Here is a 21286-nt window from a genome sequence, read left to right as displayed (position 1 = left end):
GTTTGGGGAGTAGTGAATAGCTTTCTGAAAATCCAACTATACAGTGTCTTTGAGATACCCATCTACACACTTGTTGGCACCCCTAAAGAACAGTAAAAAGCTGATACTGGAATCAACTAGCAAACTCAATCGTTGGCCAATATAGCATCACATATTTTATGCAGGGGTGAGCCACAACTGTCACTACTTTCAAAAGACTACTATTTCATCAATGTCCACGGGAATAATACCATCTCTTATAAAATTTTGAGGAAATAATATATAACAGGCATGTCCATCAGGTAGATCGTGATCTACTGGAAGACCATGGGGTGTTCCTGGTAGATCTTTGGCCCCTCAGAGATCTCTTTCCTCCCCCCAAAAAGGGGGGAGGAAGCTGAACAACTGTGGTTTAAAGCTCAACAACTTTGGCCCATCCAACGACAATGGGTAGATCACTGACAGCTTTTTATACTGTGAGTAGATCACAGTTTATTGGGAGTTGGACGTCCCTGATATATAATACTGATGACAGTTCTGGCATAAGAGAAGTGGATTAAGTGGATCTCCACAGTGAACAGAGATAAACAGATCATGTAAGGCTGCAGGAATAACTCTGTGCCAAGAAAAAAGGAGAACTAGGTAGATGGACAGACAGACAGACAGGTAGATAGACAGAGAGACAGAGGAACACAGTTGTGAGGGAAGCAGCCAACTCTGGTAATCTTAGAACAGCAGAGCAGTATCACTGCAAATGTGCATTACTCTGACCAATTTGTTACATAAAAAAACCTTTTGCTGCATATTTAAGTTTACAATAAAGGTTTTCAAACTAATGTCTAAATGAACCTTCCTAAGTCGTCAAGTATCCTTAGGTGTGGCTAAATCAAACCAGTGAGTAGGTAGTGTTTTGTTTTGTTTGTTTTATCCTTGTGGCTGAGCCACAAGTTAAAGGCTCCCCATCCCTATTCTAAATCCCACCACCCTCACCACTGTAAGTTAGAACATTGTGTGACCAGGGTTCTAAAACATGGGCAAGACAATGCACATAGAATAGGATCCTCTCCTCAGATCTTCCCTCAACACATGGAAAGGGTAGAGATGGCCCAGCAGAAGCTGGGCTAGCAGGATTTAGAGCACCCAAACACTGCACACAAGGGTCAAGAGTTTTGTTTTTAGTTTTCTGATATCCTTATCAATATTAATCTGAATATCTATTTCATTTGAATGCTATGCCAAGTATGATTCAGTTATCTGTTAGTAGGCATACCAGTCTACAGAGGGTTTTGTGACATAACCAGCAGGCGAAAGGCATCATGGGAGTGTAGGACCCTGAGCCCTTTGTAGGACTGAGTGGCCCTCTACAGAAAGGGTCTCCAAGGTGGTATCCACAGAGGTCAGAATGCACACCCGTTTATCCCACGGTGCCTGCAAAAGGCCTCAGCAAATATCTACAGTGCCCGAGAGATTCTTTGCAGTTCCTCTTTCCACTAATTCAGCCACAGCTATACTGAACACTTACCCCTAAGCATTGCCACAATTCACTGGCTGCTGCACTAGGCTCCCACCCTCCCTTCTTTTCTGAAGCAAGGAGTGCTCCGAAGAGCTTCTCTCTGTGAACAAGTGCACCGATTGAGGGACATGCCTACATCATTTTGTCTTCCTCTTTTTCTGCTCTTTTAGATATGGCAGTCTCCATAGTCACCTTTTTTAAAATGCCAGATCTCTCCACACTAGCCATTTTGTGACTGGTGCCCATGATAGTTTTCAAAACTCCAAATGTGCCCATTGGCCCCCAAATGTTGGAGATTCCTGCCCTACATATCAAAAAATGAGAACAAGAAAGTAAGGAAGGATTTGTGACTTTTGACAATTATTCTTGAGGGGAAGAAAAGGTAACAATTGCCAAAATACCACAAAAAGGTTTCACATGTTACCTGGCTATGACAAAGAGCACACAACTGACACCCAAGTAAGCCAGCAGAATATACATCCAGATATCAGGGGAGAGAGGATTCAGGAAGGAGAAGACGCCCGGGTTTGTACCATTGGGCTTGCGGTACAATATACTTATTCCGAGAGTCATAAAAGGCTTGGAAAAGTCGATGACCGTCTCTCGAACATACGTAATAGCCAGTGGTGCAACGGCAAGGTCAGCTTTCTGTTTGCAAAGGAAGAAAAGAGAGAAGGAGAGAGGGAGAGAGAAATAGGCCATAAGTCAAAAGCAGCAGACAGAAGCAGGCAATCAAATTAAATAAAACACAGACTTATACACTTTGAGAGCCCTGTCTCGGTACCAATTAAGCTGAAATTTAAAGCTCTGCTTCTGCTCCTCCTCCAGTAAAGAAGCTGATTTATACTGCTACTCTTCCTCCAAGAGTTTTGAACACTGCAGTGTTTACAGATACCATTAAAGATATGGAGAAAAAAATCTGAAAAGAAGTGACTACTTGTGGAATCCCATTTAATATTTCATTTATAACATGCTCTATTTGAAGGTGGTGGTGGTGGTGGGGATTTCCCTTCAAAATATATACTGGAGGGCTGAATGGATTTTAAGCATTAAAACATTCTCCATTTCATTTAACTTGTTCTGATCGACACGCAACAAGAGAATTAGGCTCACATTTTAAACCCTTGAACCACAATCAATACAGAGAACCATGCAATTAGATCTGTGCTAAATAGTGGCATCTTTGACTCTCCCTTATTTTTTTATTTAAAAAAATGCAGTTGGGAATACTAACAAGTTTCAAAAGCTTCAAAATTTGAAAAGCAAAGTCAGAAACTGCTGTTACTCTCTGTTGCCACTCCTAAATTTACCGCTGGGAATGCAGAGGCACTTTCATATTCTTAGGGGAGCTCTCTGGATCATAGTCATGAATTCTTATTTTCAAGTTCAGTTTAAGATGTTCATTTTCCCCCTTAGCAATGTAAAAACTTTGTATTCAAATCAACCCCCCTTCTGATTCTTGAAAGAAAAGGGTTTGTCATTGACTTCAGAAGCATCAACGATACTGCCACACAGTTGCTCAAACACGGGCGCTCCATTTTCAAATGGGTTAATTATTTTCATTCAATTTATTTATTATATTTTTAATCCTGCCCTCCCTTCCATAGGACCCTAGGGTGGCAAACACACCTGTTACAGAATGTAGTGGTTATTTAGTTTGACTCCACAGCCCTATTTGTATGCAGTGCTGGCATGTAAATGCTACACACAACCAGGGAGAGTGGAGACGCTAAAGCTCTGGGCTGCTTCAACACTGCTATTCCCATCCCCCTAAAAAAACAGCATTCTAACTCATGTGGGAAGCCTCCATAAGTAGAGGAGCTTCCCTGCTTCAGGCTCAACTTTACATTGCCTTGAGGTTTACAGGCACAGCAACACTAAGGGGAAGAGTTGAGCACATTTGTCCATGCTCCCTGAGCATATCTGTAGCACATTTACATGTGAGCAGCATGCTCTAAAAGAACTTATAAATAACTCTCATACATGGTATGAAGTAGCTGTGTTAGCCTGTTCCTCCAAAAGAACAAAGATTCTTGTGGCACCTTTGAGAACATCATAGGAGGTGCCACTGAAGGAGAAATCAGCAAAAAAATTATGTCTCTTTCTTCCTGCATATTGCTGGTTGGAGCAGCCTAAGCAGAACTCCACTCAGGGAACGTTACCATCAATTGTAGCACACTCTGGCTACTACTGCTTCTGTTTATCAGCTGGTTAGCCGAACACAAACAAACAGGCCCTTTCACACAGATTTGGAGAGTGGGAATCCTACAACTGGCTTAATATACTGTACCTTAATTTCATTATATTGAAGAGCATTTATGCAAGACCAGAGATTGATTGCCTAACTTGAAGAGGTGAAGTTTGCCATGCTTTTCCCCATATGCTAACTTGACAACTCCTCCACAAACTATAGCTTCTGCTGTATTTATTGTTTTTTATTAGATACAATATGCCCCGCTGTGTTAAACAGATTTTGTGGTGTATTAAAAGTTCAGAGGATCAAGCTTAAGAGCATCACTTCCAACCTCCATAGAGAACCACAACATTAACATGATGATCATTACTCCAAAGAGAATGTCTAAGTTATGCAAAATACGGTTATACCTTCAGCTCTGTGTATCACCACACATTTTTATTGTACATCTCTTCCCAATTACAGGGCAAAGCAGCCAACTGAGAAAATAAAACACGCTTATGGTTGAAGATGTCTTATCATCACTCTGCAAACACCTACATCTCCATAACAAATGAGATCTTTTGCATTTTAGCCTTTCAACTCTATTTGATAGAACAAAATGTTATGAGTAAAAGGCTTTTACCATGGCCCTATATTTGGTGAACTTGCTACAGTAGATAAAGGTTTATTTACAGGCTGCTTTTCAGCCAACACAGTTATAATGCAAAAATAACTACACCAATCAAAATTTAAAGCAAAACACACATATTTATACGCATTTCTGAATCTGCAACTAAAACTCACAGAGAGTTCATGAGTGTCACAACTGGGCAAAGTCACGCATAAAACCACACCCAATTAATAAAAGAGGAAACCTGATATTATTTAACTATGAAGTTTCAAGAGCTTCAAAACTTTTCAATGCCTGAAAAAACTAACTTGTAGAGTGTGGCAACTTTGAGCTGGTCACTCCTTCAACAGTGGAGCCAGTAGGTTGTATTGAGGCTAGCTATGGTGCTCACCTCTGCCAACAAAAGCATATATTTAAGCAAGTCCATATATCACAACTATCACAAAGAAAATCCTATATAAGAAAACTGCTCAAAGAGTTGTCCATACAACATATAAGTGGCTGGTTATGCTGGTCTCTACTAGACTGGAAAATTTCACTTCATTTTGTATTTGTAACCCACATTCCTATCCCAAAGAAAACCCAAAAAAGCAGCTAAGAGGAAAACCAAGTCTGCAGTCTGTTAATAAACACGAACAGAACATCAAAGGGAATTATCAATAGTGCAATAAACTTACCAGGCTAAGAAAAAACTCATCCATGACCATGCCAGAAATATCTGTAAACCATGGATCATCAAACAGCACCTGCACCTGCAGAGACCCCTCCCACTGCTGCAATGAGGCTTCAAAGAAGCATTCCAGCCAATAGAATCCCCCCTTAAGCCTAATTGCAATGTGGGCCATGCTTTGGGAAAGGGATAGTTAACTAGCCCTCACACCTGTGACTTCTTACCAACTAATCCCCTCCCTGCTCCCATGCTGGAAACAGGCTTTAGCAAGAGTTTATTGGCTTCAATAGGAGGCTTCTTTGAAACCTAATTATAACAGAGGAGAGGTGTTTGTGAGGGAAGTTGCCTCTTGGGGAGGAAAGATTATCCCTTGCTTTCCAGTGGTGCCCCTCCCATGCTGAAAATGCCTTTCCTTGCCACAATCAGGGTTCTTTGAAGGAGGGGCTATGGCAGTGATGGACTACAATTTCCATCATCCCTGACCACTGGTCATGTTGGCTAGGGATGATGGGAGTTGTAGTCCCAAAAACAGCTGGGGGGCCAAGTTTGGCCATCACTGGGCTATGGGGTATGGGTCAGTATTACCCCTTCTGTTCCCAACTGTCGAACATACCCTGACATTTCTATCCCACAAACAGGTTTGAAAAATAAGCTTTCTATTGGCCCCAACAGATAGCAAAAATCAGTGGCATGCGGTCATTGGACTAAGGGGGCCAGGCTAGTTCCCTTAGGCTAGTCCCCTCCCCAATCCCCCTCACAAGCTGGCACCTCTGGCCCTAACTATTCCCCTATGAAAAATTTTGCTGCACGCCAAAAATAGTTTTAGTAAAAGTAGTTTTAGGAAATATAAAGGCTGTCCACCTGCAAGGGCTGCCTCACAGCAAACGAGTTTTAAAAGCGCAGCTGTTGTTCCTCACAGCTTTTGTTTTATGAAGTAGAGGCAACATTCTGCTTACAGTTTCAACAGGCGTTCGCCAAGGGTGCAATCAATGGCATTGTTTTTAACTGGAGGGTGACTTATATCTCCACAGCACAACCCAGAGTTTATGTACTTATGGAGGCAGAGGGAAGCACTTATTGGATTTTAACACTGTACTTATTTGTTACATTTCTTTCCTGCCTTTCTGCTAAAGAGCTTTCAGCAGATTACACTGTGCTTAACATTGGCTTCCTATACAGACATTGTCCAGGTCCAACATTGCTTCACTTAAGGATTTGCACATGACTTAGGCAAACCCCTATCAACCTAATGGCACCTCCATTAACCGCAGTTCAAAATGTACATGGCTTTAGTTACCAGTTAATCTCACATTCAACTCCCCTATTTGAAAAGAGTCTGTATGACACTGAGCTATCCCAGTCTGACTTCTGGAAGAAGAACACAATATTATAATAATTTCTTGGAATGTTTAGCAGTGCAATCCTACACAGAAGCAATCCCACAGAGTTCAATGAGACTTTTTCCCAGATATGTAAATAGTACAGAACTGGAGCGCAACCTTGGTTTGGTTTTGGCTCTATATTTACCTTTCATGTTTTACATGTCTTTTTCATAATGTACATGTTTAATTAATCGCCCACGTATTTTCAATTAGTTGCTAGCTGTCTAACTTTTGAAATTGTTAACGATAAATTGTTGCCACAAAAGACACAGACAGTGCTTTTATATATCCACTGCTAGTTTACTTGCATTAAAGTCTACAGTACAAATGCTAGCCTGTAGTCATGGTATGCTAGCACACTTGTTTGCCTGAATGTGTTTTTTAATAAGTGCTTTATTAAATTTTATCTGGGTTGCAGGCAATGTACAAATATTAAAAGCATAAATATTAGAAAAAATGAATGAAATGAAAACTGCAGAAGTCTATATTCCGTAAAGAGTTTGTCTTGGTTTAGACAAAGTTTCTGGGCCAGATCACACTACTATCAACCAGCAAAATGCTCATAGTTTTGATAAGTGCAGGGTGGGGTGGCCTGTGTTTTACAAAGAACTCCTGTGGGCTGCAGTGCATTTGTTTGAGCTCGGTTTTCTTTACTGACCATTCAAATCATGTTTGATTTCCAAGAAAAGGAAAAGAATCTGTACCAACAGATAGCCACCACTCTCCCCAGTCTTCTAAAAACAGCATAAAATAAATATCATTTAAAATAACACCACACACCTAAAGCAGCTCCCATCCTCGAGAGCTTCCCAATTCTTTGGAGCATTTGGGGTAGATGCACAGGGAATGGAAAGCCAAGGTTTGAAACTGCCCTTTTCTTCAAAATCTGGATCTAAGTAATTGATTTCCAGAATTTGCCTATGCTCCTGAAATTTTGCTTTTCACAAGATATTTCATTTTACTAAGAACCTGGATAGGAGGAGATGGGATGGGATGGAGAGATAGGTGAGGAACATAGCTGTCAACTTTTTCCTTTTCTTGCGAGGAATCCTATTCGGAATAAGAGAGTTTCCCTTTTTAAAAAAGGGGAAAGTTGACAGCTATGGTGAGGAAACGAGCATCAGATATACTCCAGTTAGATCAAGAGCACAGATTATAGAAAACAGCAAAGGATAAAAAAAATTGTATGGAGCTGCATAGAGCCCCAGAAAACATATCAACACATTTCTCCCTTTTAATTTTAATTTGGGTTTGCTGAAGCCCCCCAATCCGGTTAAAAATAGAGGCAAAGTCTGCAAGCTAAACTGGAAGGGTTGAATGAGAAATTTGACTCAGTACACATTTAAAGCAGTTATTAAATTCACAATACACAGCTATTATTTGAAATTTTCACTTTTCTGAATTCCAAAGAGTGCAAGGATTGCTTTGAAATGGTTGAGTGGTGAGTGAAACTTCCCAGTAAAAATAAGTAAATTTTAAAGGACCCAGAGGGAAAATCACATTTACCATTTTAGATTAATCCTGAAAGCATTTAGTGAAAGCACTTGCTCACAGTGGCATCACATGTTCACAAGACTATTCCAGGAAGAGATGCCCAGCTGGAAGCTGGCTGCCAAGTGCCCCATATCACTGTGAGTGTGAAGGCAGATTTTCTAAACTTTTAAGAACATCAAACTCTTTCCTGATAAACCTTAGCATGAAATCTCTCAAAAACAGCTGCAGAATGAGTCAACATTTTCATGCGCCAGGGGCTGATCCAAAGACCTCTCTGATCAGTTTGTTACAAGAATCTACCATGCATATGTGTGCTTGCTGGTTGCTTTTTAGCAAGAACACTTAATTGGCTCAAACTATAAAGTTACAAATTTCTGATACTCTATAGCCATAGACTTCTTTTCAGACAAGGAGTATTTATTATTCTCTCTCTTTTTTAAAAAAAATGCTTTTTAGTGATTTTTCAAAACAAAAATAAATAAAACATATACTTAATAATACTTAATAATATATATATTTATTATTCTCTATGGCTCACTTAAATGAGTAAAATGATGTTCTTGATGAAGAAGAAGAAGAAGAAGAAGAAGAAGAATTTCTATACCCACTTCATCCATAGATCTCAGGGCAGTCACAACATAAAAATACATGATAAAAACCATAAAATACATAATAGAAACAAGAACAGAAACAAAAAATAACCCCTCCCCCCATGCACGTACATAAAAGTTGGTCCAACAGTTATCTAGTTGTTCGGGCTGACATGAATGATTCAAGCAAGCAATAGTACAGATTTGTTATCTTCGTCTCATCTTTAGCATGTATTGCTTTGTACAGCAGCTTATGCTCTAAATCTACCGTAGCTTAACTGAACATCAGTGCATGAAATAAAAAAAGGAAGTGAAAGTCGTATATTTCAGCAAAATACATTCTAAGTAGTTTTCTCTCCCATTTTACTATGCCATTTTCTGTGCAGAAATAAATTGCTGCCTTGCAGTTTTTATTTCTGCTTTACATAAAGACGCAAGCAGACAAATGGGTTTCCACTAGCTGAATGAGATTATCTGGGTTTTGCTGCCAGAATCTTGGTGCAAGAGGGCAGTTTCACGTTTGAAATATATGACAAAATGTAAACTAATCATTAAGATGTGATTCAGCATAGACAAAATAGAGACAGAAATAAGCCCACCTGCTTCCTGACAAGACTCTGACCTCACTTTATTCGGGGGAAATGTAAAATTATGCCTGTTTTAACACTGCACAAAATTGAGATGCATTCCACTTAAAAACATTTCAGTGAAAATCCCTCATATGTAAATACATTGAATATTACTAGAAAGGCAGAGTTTTTATGTTCTTGTAGAAGACACAAAAATATATGATACTAAGTCACACCAACACATTCCTCTCACACAAGAAAAAGGCTACTGTGAGCTGGCCTAAACACTTCATAGCTCAATCAGTAGAGCATGACTCTTAATGTTAGAGTCGTGGGTTTGAGCCCCACGTTTGGCAAAAGATTCCTGCATTGCAGGAAATTTGGGCTAGATGGCTCTTATGGTACCTTCTAACTCTACAATTCTATAATTCTATGTGGGAAAATGAAGGCACTTGAGGAAAGTGTGGCTGAAATAATGGAAATGGCTTAAAGATCACCCTAGCCTTTATCCACACAACTGTGTGTTACTGGAGACATACCAGGGCTTGGAAGACTTGGGCAGTCTAAACTTGCTCTGTGTCAGGGATTAACCAGATGCTTAGAGAGGCGACCACACAAGCCAACTGAACTGATGACATGGGAACATGTCTAATCAGTTCTGCAGCATTGCGATCTGCTTTCAGAATTTCAAAAGTAATCACTCCTCTTGCTTACATGCAACTCACTATAATGTATTTATTTTATTTATTTCTACAATTTATATACATCTTAATTATAATTTTCTCTAAGCAGTGTTCCAAAAACTCAGTACAATGAAAATCAGTTAAAATTATACATTTTTATGAAATTATAAAAAAAACTAATTATTTTCCCATTAGTTTAATTGTCTTCATTAGGGTTGGGGGGGGATCCAAATGGTGCACGGATTATCCAAGTAGCACAATGTACGCAATGTTGGACCTGTAATGTTGGCATCATATGGCATTATATTTCATTTAGCATGTTTTTCAAATCAGAATTTAAGTCTAATACGACTGGATTTTATATAACATTTTGTCACAGTAATTATATATTACAAGAGAAAGAATAGAATCTTAAAAGGATATGATTATTTCCCACTTCAAGTTAGTAACCAAGGTCAGCACTTTAATAGGAGGCTGTCAAGGAAAATTCTGAATAGGAAACTGCAGACAGTTGGTTTTATGGCTATAATAATGCATTGCTTGACTGAAGAGATGCAAGTACTTATTGCATGAGAAACAAGATTAAAGTTGTAGCCACTCACAGCAACTGGATCCTCATCAGCTAATACAGGCAGTTGCACAGTGAATTCATTAGTCTGCAGTACTTAACTCTGGTGTGAGGTACAAATCATGCTGTTTGTGCAAGGGCTTCCAGTTGTACATGGGAGCCCCCCTCTACCCCTTTGCACATGTGCTCTCCAAAAATCTGCTTCAGAATAGATTTGGGAGAGTGGAAAGGGAGGAGAGAGAGAGAGAGAGAGAGTAAAGCGTTCTGTTGTGCAAACAGGTTGCCCTCATCAGATACAACCCATCATTTTCTAATTGTGATTCATTACCATTGCTGTGATAAACTCAATTCAGACTTTGCACCAAACCATGGTTAGTGCTAAGCAAGGTTAAAAAGAACCTATCTTAGTGGACTGGAGTTCCCAACTCTAAAACAAGCAAACCATAGTTTAGAGCTGTTTGCTTTTGTTTCCCATGTGCTCAGTGATAAGCTTTATAAATTCAACATCCTAGTTTGCTGATCCTTTCCAAACATTGGTTTACAAGCTGATATTGATCTAACCAAGACAAAGATCACACAGTGCTGTGTAGCATAACATGTAAATGCAGCCTAGTGTGACATTGCAACTTTTCAGTGTATCTTCTCTTTCAGCTGTCCTGGAAATAGTATTACTGAAGGTGAGAGGATAAATGAATTCTCTAAATAAACAAATTGCCAACCCAGTGGTACTATCCAGAAAACATGGTTCAGTGGTACCTCTGGTTACAAACGAAATCTGTTTGAGAGGTCTGTTCATAACCGGAAACCGCTCGTAACATGAGGCACGCTTTTGCTAATGGTGCCTCCCACTGCATGTGCACCTCCAGCGCGCGATTTCCACTCACATCCTGGGGCAAAGTTCACAACCAGGAGTGGCTACTTCTTGGTTAGCAGAGCTCGTAACCCCGAGTGTGCGCAACCAGAGGCATTCACAACCAAAGGTACCACTGTATTACTGAGGAGCCCACCATCCCCTTGAATTCAAATTGACCCACTGTTGGTCAGAGATGGCAGTGCTTAGGTGATGAACCAGAGTGTTCAAGCATCAGCCCTCCACCTGGAGGCTAAGAATAGATATACACCCAGTGCCTGAGCCAACGCCTACCTACAACTATAATCAATAACATTTTCAAATGTTATGTGGCCCATTTTCAAATCCCAGAACATTGTCTTGTACAGTTTCTTAAACCTTTTGTCCCTGGGGTGGGGGGTCACTGCAAGTGAGTCCACAAGTGTTTGGATCCCTTCCAGTCGGGATTCAGGCCTCATCATGGGACTGAAACTGCCTTGGTCGCACTGGTTGATGATCTCCGGCGGGCTAGGGACAAAGGTGAGAGCTGTTTCCTAGTTCTGCTGGATCTCTCAGCGGCGTTTGATACCATCGACCATAACATCCTTCTGGACCGTCTTGAGGGGCTGGGAGCTGGGGGCACTGTCATACAGTGGTTCCGCTCCTTCCTCCTGGGCCGTGTTCAGAAAGTGGTGGTGGGGGATGAGTGTTCAGACCCCTGGGCTCTCACTTGTGGGGTGCCTCAGGGTTCTGTCCTCTCCCCCATGCTTTTCAACATTTACATGCAGCCGCTGGGAGAGATCATCAGGAGGTTTGGCCTGGGTGTTCATCAGTATGCGGATGATACCCAGCTCTACATCTCTTTTAAATCAGAACCAGTGAGGGTGGTGAAGGTCCTGTGTGAGTGTCTGGAGGCGGTTGGAGGATGGATGGCGGCTAACAGATTGAGGTTGAATCCTGACAAGACAGAAGTACTGTTTTTGGGGGACAGGAGGCGGGCAGGTGTGGAGGGTTCCCTGGTCCTGAATGGGGTAACTGTGCCCCTGAAGGACCAGGTGCGCAGCCTGGGAGTCATTTTGGACTCACAGCTGTCCATGGAGGCACAGGTCAAATCTGTGTCCAGGGCAGCTGTTTACCAGCTCCATCTGGTACGTAGGCTGAGACCCTATCTGCCTGCGGACTGTCTCGCCAGAGTGGTGCATGCTCTGGTTATCTCCCGCTTGGACTACTGCAATGCACTCTATGTGGGGCTACCTTTGAAGGTGACTCGGAAACTACAACTAATCCAGAATGCGGCAGCTAGACTGGTGACTGGGGGCGGCCGCCGAGACCATATAACACCGGTCTTGAAAGACCTACATTGGCTCCCAGTACGTTTCCGAGCACAATTCAAAGTGTTGGTGCTGACCTTTAAAGCCCTAAACGGCCTCGGTCCAGTATACCTGAAGGAGCGTCTCCACCCCCATCATTCTGCCCAGACGCTGAGGTCCAGCGCCGAGGGCCTTCTGGCGGTTCCCTCATTGCGAGAAGCAAAGCTACAGGGAACCAGGCAGAGGGCCTTCTCGGTAGTGGCGCCCGCCCTGTGGAACGCCCTTCCAGCAGATGTGAAAGCGATAAACAACTACCTGACATTCAGAAGACATCTTAAGGCAGCCCTGTTCAGGGAAGTTTTTAACGTGTGATATTTTACTGTGTTTCTGGTTTCTATGGAAGCCGCCCAGAGTGGCTGGGGAAGCCCAGCCAGATGGGCGGGGTATAAATAATAAATTATTATTATTATTATTATTATTATTATTATTATTATTATTATTATTATTTATACTTTATATGCCACCCAGAGTCTCTGCGACAACCCAGTCAGATGGGCGGGGCACTATTATTATTATTATTAAACATATGAATTGAGTATGCGGGTGGCTGGGTATTTGAGAACAGGCACTCTGAACGCACTTCGTTGCTGCACTTTATTATGCACATAGCTTTAATACGTGTGAACGATACTCCTAAGAAAGGAGTGCATCACAAGTTCTTGCAGCATGCATGTACATCCTTACATTGAGACAGGGTCTCAATCAAAAAGACACACACCCAGAGGCATGGCCAGTGGGAAGGCCCCCGCCTCAACTGTAATGCAAAGCAGTCTGAACAAGGCTACACACAACTTTCAGACTTGGCATTATGCATGGCTGTTCACAGTGAATAAGAGCCAAGCCCATTTTAAATTACTTTGCCGTGTTCTTCTGCAATTGCACTTACAATGTAACTTTAGGGAGGAGCTGTTTTTGCACACTTGAAGAATTTATTCATCCGTTCTCCAAAAACAGCCAAAGAACAACGTGCCAATTTCCTTAATACAATGAGTAAAGCCATGTGGTGGGCACCTTTGCCAGCAGCACGTCGAGCTTTGAAGTTCGGTTTGAAATACAGCTGCAATTTTGGAAATGCCTTGTGAATGACTGGTAATGATCCTAAGAGCTGTACACTTCCCAGTGTTTGGTGATTTAGAGGATAGCTTAAATGTTTATCATAGTTACACTTACTGCACTTCAGAAGCTCAAATCAATAGTAATGTATGAACAGGGAAGTTTAAAATGTTTGATGTTCTATTATGTTTTTTTTATCTGTTACTTTATGCTAATGTGTACCTGGCATTAAAAAATTCTAAGTGGTTCATCTATGTACTACAAGTTTACTTACGACGGTTGGGTTTGGATGTACATATTTCAAACCTTGTGCCCCCACCCTCTGTCTTCAAGGAGTCATTCCTTTCTCATTGTACTCAATTAACCTAGGATGATGATGATGATGATGATGATGATGATGATGATGATGATGATATAGTATTTGTACCCCGCCCATCTGGACGGCTTCCAACAAAGATTAAAAATACATTAAAATGTCACACATTAAAAACTTCCCTGAATAGGGCTGCCTTCAGATGTCTTCTAAATGTCAGGTAGTTGTTTATCTCTTTGACATCTGATGGGAGGGCGTTCCACAGGGCGGGCACCACTACTGAGAAGGCCCTCTGCCTGGTTCCCTGTAGCTTAGCTTCTCGCAGTGACGGAACCGCCAGAAGGCCCTCGGTGCTGGACCTCAGTGTCTGGGTTGAACAATGGGGGTGGAGATGCTCCTTCAGGTATACTGGGCCAAGGTCATTTAGGGCTTTAAAGGTCAACACCAACACTTTGAATTGTGCTCGGAAACATACTGGGAGCCAATGTAGGTCTTTCAGGACCAGTGTTACATGGTCTCGGCAGCCATCCCCAGTCACCAGTCTAGCTGCCGCATTCTGGATTAGTTGTAGCTTCCGGGTCACCTTCAAAGGTAGCGCCATGTAGAGTAGTCCAAGCGGGAGATAACTATAGCATGCACCACTCTGGCGAGACAGTCCACGGGCAGGTAGGGTCTCAGCCTGCATACCAGATGGAGCTGGTAGACAGCTGCCCTGGATACAGAATTAACCTGCGCCTCCATGGACAGCTGTGAGTCCAAAATGACTCCCAGGTTGCGCCCCTGGTCCTTCAGGGGCACAGTTACCCCATTCAGGACCAAGGAGTCCTCCACACCAGCCCGCCCCCTGTCCCCCAAGAACAGTACTTCTGTCTTGTCAGGATTCAACCTCAATCCATTAGCCGCCATCCATCCTCCAACTGCCTCCAGACACTCACACAGGACCTTCACCACCTTTATCGGTTCTGATTTGAAAGAGAGGTAGAGCTGGGTATCATCAGCATATTGATGGACACCCAGTCCAAACCCCCTGATGATCTCTCCCAGCGGCTTCATGTAGTTGCTAAAAAGCATGGGGGAGAGGACGGAACCCTGAGGCACCCCACAAGTGAGGGCCCAGGGATCTGAACACTCATCCCCCCCACCACTTTCTGGACATGGCCCAGGAGGGAGCAAAACCACTGTATAACAGTGCCCCCAGCTCCCAGCTCCTCTAGACGGTCCAGAAGGATGTTATGGTCGATTGTATTAAAGGCTGCTGAGAGATCCAGCAGAACTAGGAAACAGCTCTCACCTTTGTCCCTAGCCCGCCGGAGATCATCAACCAGGCAGTTTCAGTCCCATGATGAGGCCTGAATCCCGATTGTAAGGGATCCAAATGGTTCGCAACCTCCAGGCGTGCCTGGAGTTGTTCTGCAACCACCCGCTCAATCACCTTGCCTAAGAATGGAATATTTGAGACTGGGCTATAGTTGGCCATATTGGCAGCATCTAAAGATGGTTTTTTAAGAAGCGGTTTGATAACCGCCTCTTTCAGCGGGTCTGGGAAGACTCCCTCACTGGGAAGGCTCCCTCACCTGGGAAGGCATTCACCACCCTGCAGAGCCCATCGCCATTGCTTTTATTAGCCAGGATGGGCAAGGATCTGTTGCAAACTGCCCTGTGATCTTCAGATGAAGGGAGGTATATACATTTAGTAAATAATAATAATAATAATTTAGGTGAATGGGGGAGAGAGCCAAATGGTTCCTTGGAAAGAACACTAAGGATCGTCATTGTGTGGCTCCTCCTCTTTGCTCTAGTGACTAGCTACTGGACTATATTTGGATTTCAGCTGATGATAAAACACTGGGCTGGTACTGATGTGTCAACCGGCAAGGTTTGATACATGTCGTGATTACTTGAGGGTCCCTTTGAGAACAGTAAGGAAGCACAAAAGTTCAAAGACAAAAATAAAACATATACTTTTCACTAGAGTTACATTGGCGCTGTTTAAAGGAAGTTTAATAGCTGAGTGTTGCAGTAGAAGATGGATTCAGCTTGTCAGAAGCAAAACCAGGGTGATAAGGGCAAAACAAAGAAGTCATGCTTGATGTGCTCATTTGGGTCACAGCTAATAGCATTGGAAATAAAAAGGTCAGAGCGTTTAGTGCAAAGTCTCATGGGTTCAGCAATTAGACCAAACAATGCAGAATTCACAGTGGTCTCTACTGGCATATAACAAATTTTCACAATAAATTATCTTGTGGATGGCCAAGAGGAGCGAGAGAGGATAGGGGACAGAAAAGGGATAGCATGCTGTAATCATTTGAAAAAAGAAAATAAAAACATGAGAATCTAGCAGTTAAGCTGCTGGTGCAAAAGAGAAAGAAATAGGCACACTAACCTAGTGTGATATTCAGTGTAAGGCATAGTCTGAGTAGACCCATGGAATAAACACAAGTCCATTGAATTCAACTGAATTCTGAATGTGACCTGTACACTATGATATGAAGCAATGTTGGTACTAACCAATGTTTATTTGTTAAGCAGTGACCAAGACTGAACAAATAGGGAGGAAATAAATTATGTGCATCTAATATGATTAAATATTGTGAATCCGTATGTAAGGCTCCAGAAAGGCTAGCTCTGGAGGTATGCCAAAAAAGCTTAATCAAATGTAATTGATAATGATTAACGGAAATTACTTTAAGTGAAGAGAAATGGTTCAGGCATAAAACAATAATGCTTAATCTACATGCTAAATAAATGTATGCCACAAAATAAAAATGCAGTCTGAACAGATGGTCTTCAAAGGGCTAAAAACATAAATCAGGGAAGAGCTAAATTAGAACATCCCTGTGATGTTTAAAAACAAACAACAAATGAAGAAATAAATAAGAAAATAAAGACACAAAAACAAGCACAAATCTGAGGACAAAGTGAAAACACAATACTGAACAGGACTCTGGAAATGCCTTTAAAAGCTTATCATCTAATAAATTAGAGATTTCAATTATTTCTCTCACTCTGTCCTTCATGTGCCAGGTAACAACTATTCTCAGAACTATTTAAATGCCCTTGAAAGAGTTTGTAGAGAGGCCTGAACTGAGTTAGACCTGGATTTCATGTAAGTGGTGTTTTTTTTGTTTGCTTTTTAAAAAAACCATCTAGAAAACTGGCTGTCAAAGGAAAGGGTTCTAGAAATATATTCAAAAAATTTTGCTCCCTCCCCCAAATCTACAGTCTGAAGTGGTACAGGCCCAGGTATACTATCTCAACAGGTCTTAAGACAAAGCTTTGAATGTCTTATGCAGCCTGAACAGCCCTGTTGCATCTATTTTTCCACTTTTAGGAAACTCTGTGGATCGAGACCTTCCACTTGACTACTTACTTGTGTCTAATCATATTCTAATCTATTCCAAGGCTCAGGGAAGGAGGTAGCTTACAATATGATGGTCACACCCATCATATCCACACCACACATTTAAATCACATTTATAGCTCTGTAACAGTTATGCCTGTTTTATTGTTGTAACCTGCCCTGGGATCTTGTGAACGGCAGGTAAGAAATATAAATAAATAAATGTCTAGAGCAGGCAAACATCCACTCAATCACATGGGTCACCACCATCAATTCTGTTTTAAATTTGGGTACTGGTTTAGCTTCTTAGTCCCTACTAGAGCTTACAGGCACTATCCCTGTCTATTGTTGCCACTATCATTGTAATAGTGACAACAGCCTATTCCAGACAGTTGGATGATTGGTCCCTGCAATAGTTTATAATAGTGCAAAGTAGCCACCCTGTTTTCCAGTTCCTCCAAGCATCTAAGAGGGTTGCTGACAAAGCCATGAGAATCAACATGATCACATCTTCCATTTCTGTCTTAGGGTCATGTAACCTCAGGCAGAAATGGAAATCAGCCTTGTCTATGAATGCCTGGAGTTGGTTGGCCACCACACACTTAAACTTAATCATATAGACTCAAAATGGCAAGCTCCTTCTTTTTAAGGTACTAAGGTACTTTCTATCAAAGGAATTACTCAAGGTACTGAGGATTACAACATAAGGATTAATAAAAGTCCCTGCATACGTAACAGAAAATGGATGGAGTATTAGGAATTTTGTCTGTTTACCTAAACTGCAACTTATTTAATAGAAGTTGCTCTGAGAACAAAATGTATGATGTGTCATGATCAGTGCATTTTGCCTCTGATCTGAGCACAGATGTATTTGTCAAATGTCCAAATGTTTACTTCAATGAACCAGCTTGAATATAACATCCTGAGAGAACACCTCATTACCGCTCTACCAGAGAGAGTGTACAGTCAGCAATGTAATGCTTGACACATTGCCCAGCATATGTGTGTGACAATGCTCAGGGGGTCCCAAGACAGGCTATTGGAAAAAGTCAGAGAAGCTTTTCAAATTAATCATGGGAGCACCCTCGGAAGCAAGCAACCTATATAAATAGTACTCATTTACCAAAAACCAAATAGGAGTCCAGTTTGGGTGAGGCAAGTATTCCAAACCATGTGATTTTTCTCAATAAGTTTTAAAAACAGCCTTTGTGTGGGATAACCAGCCTCATATAACCAACATGCTTAAGTCTAATTAATGCATGAAGGGGTTAATTCCATAGGGTAAGCTGTCCTGCCAGGCTTAGCTAGGTCACTCTTCCTCACCTTGGGAGGGACTAGGTAATCAAGCTTTTGTTCCTTCAGTCGACCTGAGAAGCTGTGTGTGTAAAGATACTTGATTTGGTTGCTCCAAGCTCAAGGTGGTCTTTCTCTATGGTACGGGAAAAGGGGAACTTTGGAAAAAAATTAGAAAGGCATATTTTGAAGACCTAACAGCTTATATTTCCACACTTTATTTTGCCGCATATTTTGTGTTTTTAAATCTCTGCTGGGGTTCTCTCACCGAAGAGTACTTGCCCCAAACCTGGGTCTTGGCGTCTAGGGAATTCTCTTTTTTACCACTTTGTAACTTTTGATTTAAATTTCTCTCAATATTTGTGCAAACACACGTTTTCTCAAGGTTTGTCCAAATGCAGTGCTCTCTTATTATGAAAAGCCTCAATAAAACTTAAAAAACAAAACAAATGCAGTGATACTCTTGGGCAAAGATTTCCATCTTAAAAACAAAACATATTATTGTTCTATTCCCTTTACAAAACACCTAACCTAGCTGTTTTGCAAGATTCTACACTGCAAAGAGGGGACCCTGTCAAACAGCACAGTCTGTTCTTTATAATGAGGAATGAAGTACAATAGCTAGTCTGTTCAAAAGGAATGCAAAACAACAATTTGGGAATGGTAAAAACATTCCTACAGCAGGAATCCTATTTTGTTTTCACATATAAGCATTCTGAAGACGAGATACAAGACAGAAATTCAGCAAGACAGAAATAAATGGAAAGGCTTTGCACCTTTCCATTTCTAAAACACAACCCTAAAACTCAACCTACAACGGTGGGTCTGTGGGTGTGTGGGTGCATGTTGTCCTGTCATAGCAACTGTTCAAATGTCTAACGTTAAGTATGCAGATTACACACAATAGGAAAATAAATAATCATAAACACTAGTGTGTTTAATACACAATAATTTAAAAAATAAATTATTCAGGTAAACCTCCTTATCTGGTAGCACCCCCCCACCCTCTTTATTTAAAAGGATTATTCCTGGACTATATATTACAATTCTTAAGAGTTTGTTTAATTGAAGAATGAGAAAATGTGTCTGTATACACACACACACACACACTTTGGAATGTCATAGGGAAGCGAAAGGGGTGAATAAAAAATGAAAACTGGAATGGAGACAAATAGAAACAGATTGCTTGCTAGCTAGGCACAGAGGCTCAGAAGGCTATACTGATGACCATCTTCATTAATCAATCCCTTGACTTAAAGCAACCACTTCAGGGCTAGATATAAATCAATTGGATTACTTGTGTAAGTGCTCACCAATGTGAGAAATTGGTTGCACAGTCTAGCCCTTCAGCTGAGTTGTATATATCTTTTAACTAAAGAGAGGCTCCTTTAAGGCGACCTATATTTCCTTGTCTCCTGGTTGTGTGAAAGAGAGGAAAATAAACCTTGTGCATGGGAGCAAGACAGAAAGAAGGACAACAGGTGTATACAATGTGGTGCTGCCCAGCAGGGCTGCCTTTCTTTAGAAATAGACTCCTGGCACTTCAGGTAAAGTCAAACACGAACAGCTTTATTTCAGTACAGTGGACAGGGAGCCCTGCTTAATCCTCAGCCTCCACGCCCACACTGCCACCCTGCTCTCACTCACCTGTACAGGATGTTCCCTCTTCAGGTACTTCCCCTTGACTCGGGAAATATTTACACATATAATAGACTACGAAGTCCTCAGGTTCCCCTTCCCCCGCAAAATGTGACTAAACTAAGGGTCATCAGTTTTGATTATTTCAGTCTATTTTCAGGAGGGAAAAGAATGGTAAGATACACTAGGTCAGCATAATCTGAACAGGAATAGTGGGACTCTGCTATGGAAGACGATGCAACAGGTACAGGAAAGATACAAGAGATATAGGCTCATGCCATACAATGGAATATAATTCGGGCCTCAGCACTTTGGGGCCATAATCCAAAAGAGTATGATGGTAACACTCTCTCTTTAACAGTAACTGCATGACAAGAAGGCACTTTTGAAACTTGCAAGGAATTCTAAAAGCAATCTGCAATATAACATGTTGTTACTGCTTAAACTGGGCAGGGTGAGAGATCCTTAATGGGTGGGTGTACACATTCATTTAAGGGGACACCTCAATGAGCTTTCATGGATTTATGCAGAAATGGACTATGTCTGAAGCTCTCAAAATGGGGAATCTATTCTGGAAGATTGCCCCTTTTAGCAAAACCCAGAGAAACAAATCACTAGCAACACTTGAGCTAGAGAGAATGGGGACACAATACTGTAAATTACCGTATTTTTCGCCCTATAGGACGCACTTTTTCCCCTCCAAAAATGAAGGGGAAATCTGGGTGCATCCTATGGGGCGAATGCAGGCTTTCGCTGAAGCTTAGACCCCTCTCGCTCTCCAGGCTTCAGGAAGACATCCACAGCCTAGGCAGCCCTGTGGGAGTTCCCGCAGGGCTCCCTACGCTGTGGATAGCAGCCTGCCGCCCACGCATGGGCGCCCTGAAGCAGAGCGCCCACGCGCCAGGCAGAGATCAGCCAGCCCCACAAGCTCGGGGGACAGCGGGGAGGTGCAGCGCCACCATCCCGCTGTTCCTCGACCTGGTTTGGTTTCCCCGACCTGGTTTTGGGGGGGAAATAAAGGGGGGGAAATTTCCTTTATTTCCCCCCAAAAAAACTAGGTGCGTCCTATGGGACGGAGCGACCTATGGGACGAAAAATACGGTATGTTCTAATTCCTCAGGGCCATCAATGCAGTTTATTAATGCTAAATATTATTTTAAATTTTTCTAATATATAATCTGTGGTTTTGAATGTA

The 21286-nt window shown here is 41.7% G+C and overlaps 1 protein-coding gene across 4 annotated transcripts in view; it reads right to left on the bottom strand.

Annotated features, from left to right (window-relative positions):
- GRIK2 (glutamate ionotropic receptor kainate type subunit 2) overlaps window positions 1-21286 on the bottom strand; it is a 439539-nt gene that overhangs the window by 148110 nt on the left and 270143 nt on the right. For all 4 annotated transcript variants that reach the window (XM_083608281.1, XM_083608278.1, XM_083608280.1 and 1 more), the window contains exon 12: window positions 1917-2140. In XM_083608281.1, coding sequence (XP_083464407.1) covers window positions 1917-2140 — 224 coding nt within the window. The remainder of the gene's footprint in view (window positions 1-1916; window positions 2141-21286) is intronic.

Source organism: Podarcis filfolensis, assembly GCF_964270895.1.
Source record: "Podarcis filfolensis genome assembly, chromosome: 3".
Taxonomy (NCBI): domain Eukaryota; kingdom Metazoa; phylum Chordata; class Lepidosauria; order Squamata; family Lacertidae; genus Podarcis; species Podarcis filfolensis.
This window is presented reverse-complemented; position numbering and strand designations above follow the sequence as displayed.